The 8104-nt window shown below is 36.9% G+C and overlaps 2 protein-coding genes across 2 annotated transcripts in view; one reads left to right on the forward strand and one right to left on the reverse strand.

Moving 5' to 3' along the window:
- The window catches only part of LOC108446175 (endogenous retrovirus group K member 9 Pol protein-like), a 20931-nt gene extending 15521 nt beyond the window's left edge, over window positions 1-5410 (forward strand). Inside the window, exon 2 of the mRNA XM_017732058.1 lies at window positions 2990-5410. Coding sequence (XP_017587547.1) covers window positions 2990-3232 — 243 coding nt within the window. The 3' untranslated portion in view covers window positions 3233-5410. The remainder of the gene's footprint in view (window positions 1-2989) is intronic.
- LOC103614091 (TCR gamma alternate reading frame protein) overlaps window positions 1-8104 on the reverse strand; it is a 21555-nt gene that overhangs the window by 605 nt on the left and 12846 nt on the right. The window contains exons 4-6 of the mRNA XM_008631956.2: window positions 2734-3024; window positions 1236-1289; window positions 1-521 (exon numbers count right to left, since the gene is read on the reverse strand). The exon at window positions 1-521 is cut by the window's left edge and continues 605 nt beyond it. Of these exons, the coding sequence (XP_008630178.1) occupies window positions 388-521; window positions 1236-1289; window positions 2734-3024 (479 nt within the window). The 3' untranslated portion in view covers window positions 1-387. The remainder of the gene's footprint in view (window positions 522-1235; window positions 1290-2733; window positions 3025-8104) is intronic.

The raw sequence follows: 8104 nt of genomic DNA on the forward strand, positions 1-8104 counted from the left end.
AGGAATGCTCCTAATTAAGCCTTAAATGCAATGACAAAACACATCCATGCTTTATATGTCAAAAGCCCTGTTATACCCCTAAGCTTCTGGATGCATAGCTACTTTTGACATGGCTACCTTCTTCATTTTGCAACACGGACTTGGATTAAAATGCATTATTCCTATTGCCTATCTTTATTCAATCTTCAGAAAAAAATTAGGAAAACCAGACTGATATAAAAACACTAGCAGTAAAGCAAAATGAGCCCTTATTCGCTAATGCCAGAAAATTATTTTCGGATTTTTTTTTCCTGTTACCTCTAACACTGAGAGTAGGGGAGTCTATATGGGTAAGCATATGGCAAAGTAAATTGAAGATCAATTTGTAGCCCTTTCTTAAACCGGCATTTATGCTTTCTTTCCTTGGTACTTGGTTGAAGCCCACATTCTGTAGATGAAGAAGAGTATGAGAAGATAGTACATGGAGCTCTTCAGAAGAAGGATGATATATACTAAATATGCTGTCCTGTGCATTAACTGATCTGTAACAAATATAAGACCGAAAAGTCTTGTTTAATGTCAATATTGTATAGCCTCCTAAAAACTGGATAGAAATGAAACAATTTAGTCAGTTTACTGCTGCAATTACATTGACACCAATGCACAGCATAAATACGTACGATATCTGACTGTTCTTTAAATGGGTTTGCACTGCTAATGAGTTCTAGACCTAGTGGGTTTCTCAGCACTAAACTGACTCTCAGTGCCACTGGGTTATTATTCCTTGTAAAGGCAAGAGCATAATGGTAGTGCTTCCAGCACTTACTACGATGTTTGTTTGAATCCTTCTTGTTGCTTTTTTGAACATAAGTTCTCATGATTCTTCCTAAATCCCGTTCAAGCCAAAAAAATGTCTTTGTGCAAAGTTCTGGGTAATTGGTAGGCTGATGTAGCATCAGCTGAAGTGTTTAGCGTTTAGTACTCCAAGGGTTTAAAAAGTGGTGCTTAATGCAGGCTAGTAATCTAGTAGCCTAAACAGCATCTGTAGCATCTTAATAAAGCTACCTGGTAAAAGTAGGAGAGCACCTTATAAGGAGTTAGTTAAGAGTAGCGCTGAAGTGTTTTTGAGTTGCAGACCTCAGACTTGAAAAATTTCCTGTATACTACTAAGAAAGATAATTTTCATAATGTTCAGAACATATGTAGCAATATCTAACTATTGCATCACTTTCCCACATTTTAACACATTAAATTACCTCTATTAAAAACTGTTCCGCAGTCCTCTTCCTGAGGAGCAGTCTTCACAGAATCTAGTGGAAAGAGAGTTTAAATACCCCAATTAGGCTTTTCTTTAGTTTTAACAAACATGAATTGAGGAATAGGGGAAAAAAGAGGCTGTACAGGAACAAGGCTGGGGACATTGAAAGTTAGTATTAAATAACAAAAAAAGAGCCTTAAGATCAGTCTGCAAAGCAGATATTCACAAGTAGGATTCATTTACAGAGAGAATTGGAAGAGGAGATGTGCTCAAAGAAGTGGCTGGGAATTTGTTGCCCTAAGTGGGAGATGTTTCTTTGCCCTTTCAGGAATGTGTCCATTAGGCTGTTCCTTGGCGAAGTCTCTTTTATTTGTAATGGGAGTCAGTTTGACCATCTGACCTTGTCAGTGAAGCAGCTGAAGTCTATTTGCCTACTGTTATTAGAAATGCAGAATAATTTACGTTGGAAGAGACTTCAGTTAATATGTTAGTGGTTGTTCAACAGTTCAACAGTGGTTGTTGATCATACAGAGGACTGTATGATCTTAAATTTCCCTATTGGGAATCCTGGTGCTGTTTTTTCTCTAAAATACATTGGTTTTGTTCCTGAAGTAGCAAATTTGATTTTGTTCTTGTTTATGTTCTTTGTGTGCATTGATATAAACATTAAAGACATTTATATTTCACCTCTACATACATGCTCCATCTGAATAAGCTTGAAGTGGTTTTTTGTCAGAATATATTTTGAAGGTTAAAATGTAATTGTTGTTTATGGCCATGCTCTCACTCATTTGGGTTAGGTTAATTTATAGTAAGATAAGCAAAGGTAGGTATGGAGAGAAGATTAATCTAAACCAATTTGGACCACTTTTCTTATAGATGATTTAAACAGTTTGCATTGAGTGTAAGTTACTTTTTCTTTAAAATTGCATTGTCTTTCAGATTTGGCTTTGCATAATCAATCCACAATTAAAAACAAAATCTTATTTTTATACATGGCTATTAAGTTACTATTTCTGGATTGTGGGCAAGTAATATTTTTAAACTTTGTTCTACACCCTCAGTAACCTCATTTTTAACTGCTTAGTTTTTTATAGCTGTGACTAATGTCAGGGGGTGTCAGAGGGACTTACACTCGTACACTATGGGATGTAATACTGTTTTCAGAAGCTTCTGTAAGATGGAAAGTAACAGACATGTTTCAGTGCAGATCTTTTGGAGCTGTGCTAGTTTACACCTGATGAGGTTCACTACTTTAAAATAACTATTATTTTTCTGTTACAATGGGATGCTTATTTGAGGACCATAACACAGGCTAGGTTACTTTTCCTGGGAAAACTTTTGGTGGTTTCTCCAGTTGTGTATTTTAGCTATTGTGCCTAGGAGCACAGATGTCTTCAGAAACAGTAATAGAAAGTATTACTCTAATTTTATTGTAAAGAAAAATGATGTTTATAATAGTACATCAAATTGCATTTTTAACATGTAGAATATACCTTGTGTTGGCAGTGAAGCCTTTTCCTCTTCATGCTCATATTTGCAGTAGTATTTCTTGTCTTTGTTCTCTGCTGGTACAGTTAACCAACTGGCAATTGAGTATTCATCCTCTTTCGTGGACTGCCAAGTATCACCTTTTACTACATTGTCTGTTACCTCCTTTTCGTCATCAGTCCATGTCACCCTGATAACTTCTGGGTAGAATTTCTCAATAAGGCAAACATATATTATCTGATTTTCATGTTTTTTCTGCAGGATTTCAGAGTTTGCTGGTGGAGAACTTCCTTTTTCTGGATGGATTATTGGAGGAAGAAAATTAGAAAAACAGAGATTTTGAAGATCAATAGTGTACAGCAAATAAATACACAGCCAAAAATACAAATTCTGAAGAGCAACAAAATAAATGCCTTATTAACAAATGTTAATATGCTCATAACAAATGTAAATGTTCTTTTGAGAAACATTAAGAAACTGAAATACTGTTGGATATATAAATAACTGCTAATCTCACTTGAAACTGAGTTAGAAATCTTCAGGTGCCTACACAAGAGCCTATATCCTACAACCTTCCAAGCAGTACTGCTGTCAGAAAGTGTATCTGCCTGTTCAAGTCTCTGACAACTATTAAATAATAGCAATATTTCCTGAATAAGCTCATTTATTCAATAAGAGGAATTTAATATTGCTTTACAATATTTATGCAAAAACAAGTACATTAAAATTTTGTCTGCAGAATATTAAACATAGACCACCTACCTTTAAAATCCTAGCAGTCTTATGTCCCCAGTATAAGTCCCCACTGCTATATAATGAACATCTGCTATATCTATTAATTTTTTAAAAGCCAATATTAATTTTGTGATATTTTTTAGGGGGTGAGGGAAGGGAAGACAACAATGATTTATAATTGCTCTGGTTTTAAGACATTCCATGTATTTGCCAGGTGAAGATCTTTATCAAGACAGGAAAATGGAATCACAAAATGCCCTGGACACCAAAGGTTGGCAATGCCATTCTGCCGTACTAGGTCTTTTTAAATGATTAATTAAGACATCTGAAAATGAAAAACCAAAACTAAACTAAAGCAGAAGAACATGTTATAGCTGGATAACATTTTCAGATCTAAACAGCATATCTAGCCAGAGTTATCATTGATGTTGTGCTTTGGTAAACATGCTCAGTATGAACATACATGAATATATTTTAAATTAAAAGTGAGCTGTTTCCACAAGCTAATTTTATGTATTCTCCATTTCATTTGCCTCTCTGGATTAAGCCTGGATCCTCTCTGGATTAGGAGGAGACAAAATCATCCAGATTTTGTCCACACTGAGATGACATTTTGATATTATTTAAGTGGAGAGTAAATTTAGGGGTCTGATTTAGGTAAACATGAGCTTCTGCAGTGAGTGCATAGGCAGTGCTCACAGGCAATCATTTTTGTCTATGCTTAGCTGCAAGTAGAGGCTGGATACAGTTTTCAAAATTGACTTTTGTTACACAGAAAGTACAGCTTAATACTATTTTTTTAAGGCAGCAGAGGTGCTGGGATAAGGTGTTGCCTTATCCCGCTTCTTCCCTTGAATTCCTATGTAAATCTCTGCCATTGAATTGGTGCAAGTAAATGCATGGGGTTTAAGTTGTGGTGTGACTGAGTGGTGCAATTTTAATGCACTGGGAGAAAATACGTTACTGTAAACATACGTTTTTTGCCAAAAAGCTTCCACCTTTCTTTAAATGATCTGGCTGTTCTAGAGAAATCTTCTACATTGCATTCTCCCTAAAACAACTTAATGATTCTTTGAAGTATTTCAAATTTGGTGTTTAAAAAGAAAGATGACCCGTCTACCTTCAAAAGGGTGTCTACCTTCCTGATATTAAGAATTTCTTTCGTTTTAGAGATGTCATTAAAATGACAGTGTGGACCAAGCTCTGTTGTACCAGAAATAAAGTTGCTGACAACTTTATCATTCTCTAGCATTAATTTAGGAGTTAATTTGCATCAGTCCTCCCAAGGATGGAAGATTAAAGTAATTTCTAAAATTATTTATTTGTTCCAGAGTCATATATGTTCAGAAGACCATGAAGTAGCTCTTGCCCCAGTGACATTGCACTCTGCAAAGCTTCATGACTATTTTAGAGGTTTCTTTTAGATTTTCGAAGCTTAGTAAGTTGTTCTGACTAATTTCAGTACATATAATAGCTTAGTTTTACATTATTCTCTTAGGCTATCAAGTCTAAATAGAGACGCAAGAGAGTTTCTTCCAGCTGCTAGTTCATACTGCTCATTTTAGAGACTTCTGTTATGATGGAATAATTTCCACCTCTGGAATTGCTGATGTCATTCCATTTACTGTAAAAACACCCTAGGTGCATAGCTTACATGAAACATCTAAATCATACCACAATGCTGAGGAAACACATTGCTTGAGTAATTGCAGCTGTGTGCATGCATTTAAGAGTCTCATGTACATATATGGGTAAATGGATGACAGTGGAGAATGGAAACAAGTTTTGCATATATATATATATGTGTGTGTGTGTGTTTGTATGTGAGAAAAAAATATTTGTATGCATGTTTCTGAAAAAAAGGATGAAAACTTGTAGAATTGGCTGTAGGGTTTGATGTATTTTCAGGTTGATCTGCAAAGTCATTGAAGTCAGCAAGACAGTTTACACTGGCTTTTCTGGGCAAATTATCTGATTCTTTCTGAAGAATTTTAAAGTAATGAACTCCTCCGTCAGTTTTGGTTTAGTTAAACATTGAAAAATTTTGTGGTTTACCTTGTTAAACAGTTTTCTAAGGCAGGTTTTAAGAGGTATATAGGTCTTACTTTTTCACATAATATATAGGTATAAGCAGATATTTCTTAAGCTATTTTTCTCTCATGTAACAATGCAGCAAGGCTGCAAAACATTGTTCAAACAAAATACTGGAGTTAGGTTCATAACCAATGAGCTATTAAAAAATTAAGCTCAAAATAGATGTTTATATAGATCAGCTGTCAAAAGTTTTCTTAATGAAACTCCTCTACAGTTTCTTTATAAGTATCTATAAGTATCTATAAATAAGTATCTATAAATAAGATTTATAAATAAGGTCACTGTGTTCTTAAACTGAAATTTTTATTCACACGACTTGGATTATACCACAAAATGGAGTAATTTTGTACTGACATTCAAAGCTCCTCTGTTCCACTTCAAGCCAGTGGGAGCTGAGGGCACTCAGCACACTCAGCTCATAAATAGCATTCTTGTCCTTCTTGACAGCAACTTCAGGGAGTATAACTGGTAACAATATAGTATAGTCCTGACCTATGGTGAGCCTTTCCAGATACCTTAAAGAGCTGTCAGCCTTCTTTCTGAAGCTTTCCCATTACAAAACTTTTAAAAACATGACTGTGAAAACACTTACTGGAGATGATGAGTTTTGCACCAGAACCAAATACCAAATACCCTCCCACACTGGTACATTCCTTTACTGAAGCTTCTATCTGAAGGATGGGATGATATACAAAGGGGCCTGGGCAAGCTCAAGAAGTGGGTCCATGGGAATTTCATGAAGTTTAACAAGACCAGGTACAAGGTGCAACCCCTGGGATCAACACAGGCTGAGGGATTAACAGATCGAGAGCAGCCCTGCTGAGAAGGACCTGGGGGTGCTGGTGGATGAGAGGCTGGACATGACCCAGCACTGTGCACTCACAGCCCACAAAGCCAAATGTATCCTGGGCTGTATCCAAAGCAGTGTGGCCAGCAGGGTGAGGGAGGGGATTCTGCCACTCTGCTCTGCTCTGGTGACACCCACCCTGGAGTGCTGCATCCAGCTCTGGGGTCCCCAGCACAGGAAGGACATTGACCTGTTGGAGCAAGTCCAGAGGAGGCCAACAAGTTGATCACCCCACCTGGAGTGCTGCATCCAGCTCTGGGGTCCCCAGCACAGGAAGGACATTGACCTGTTGGAGCAAGTCCAGAGGAGGCCAACAAGTTGATCAGAGGGATGGAGCACCTCTCCTATGGGGAAAGGCTGCGAGAACTGGGGTTGTTCAGCCTGGAGAAGAGAAGGCTTTTGGGTCACCTAATTGCTCCCTTCCAGTACCTGAATGGAGCCTGCAAGAAAGATGGAGAGAGAGTTTTTTACAAGAGCATGTAATCACACGACAAGGGGGAATGGCTTCACACTGAGAGCGGGGTTAGATTAGATTTTAGGAAGAAATTCTTTACTGTGAAGGTGGTGAGGCACTGGAATAGAGAGTACAGAAAAGTTGTGGATGCCCCATCCCTGGAAGTGTTTAAGGCCAGGTTGGATGTCGCTCTGAGTAACCTCATCTAGTGGAAAGTGTCCCTGGCCACAGCACTGGGGTTGGAACTAGATGATCTTTAAGGTCTCTTTCAACCCAAGCCATTTCTACAATTCTATGATTTTGGCTGGAAAAGTACCAGGCTTAACAACTATAATACGAACAATAAGATTCTCTTGATTTGGCTACGTGAATGTAGAATATTTGGATTCAATCTCAGTTAATCCTGCTACTCACAAAACCCCTTGTCCTAAGTCCTGGTTTTCTCCATTTCTTAGTGATCTTCAAGTTCTTAAATGTGAAGTAACTGCAACCCTTTTACTCTATTAATGAGTCAAAAGCCTTGGCCTCATAAAGAAAAAATCCTACAGAATTAGAGTGATGCTTGGAAAGAATTTATTTTAAACTGCAGATAGGAAACTACCTGATTAGGTAGGTAAGGGTTTTCACTAGAAACAACAAGCTTATCATGCCACAGATATTTCCACTGAATTATAGGCACGAATTACTTAGTCCTTCTGGCATAAATCATTAAAACCAATCTTGGCTTGATATGTTAATATAGGTTTATGTATTAACCAGGCTTAAAACACTTGGTAGCAATAGCTCCTCTGCCTTGTATTTGTATAGTTGTTCACTCAGGATTATGGCATTTAAAAGGCACATGTAGTGGGAAAAAATACTTTTGTCTTCCACTTCCTATTAAAATAAATGTCTCTGCAAGAAAGGCAAAAAAAGGATGACTTCTTCATTAAGCAATTATGAAGCAGTAATTCACCATAATTAATATGGAATAATTAATTAATTTGATAAGCAGTTATAAAGCGATGAGAAGAACATTTGGAGGTACTAATTTATTTCTATTGCCAAAGTATTGTGTATGTGACAAAATAATTATGAACAAGTTATTTCACTTTTACTAGCCTAATTAAAAAAGATTTTTTGCAATGACCATTGCATACTGCTCTTTGTATCTGTATTAGAAAGAGGTGTTCTTTTTTTATGCTTAATTCTCAGCTGCTTGATTCCCTGCTAATTCCTTCAGTACAGCTGGAGGAAAGAGTGAGGT

Source organism: Corvus brachyrhynchos, unplaced genomic scaffold (assembly GCF_000691975.1).
Source record: "Corvus brachyrhynchos isolate BGI_N302 unplaced genomic scaffold, ASM69197v1 scaffold264, whole genome shotgun sequence".
In the NCBI taxonomy this organism is placed as follows: Eukaryota; Metazoa; Chordata; class Aves; order Passeriformes; family Corvidae; genus Corvus; species Corvus brachyrhynchos.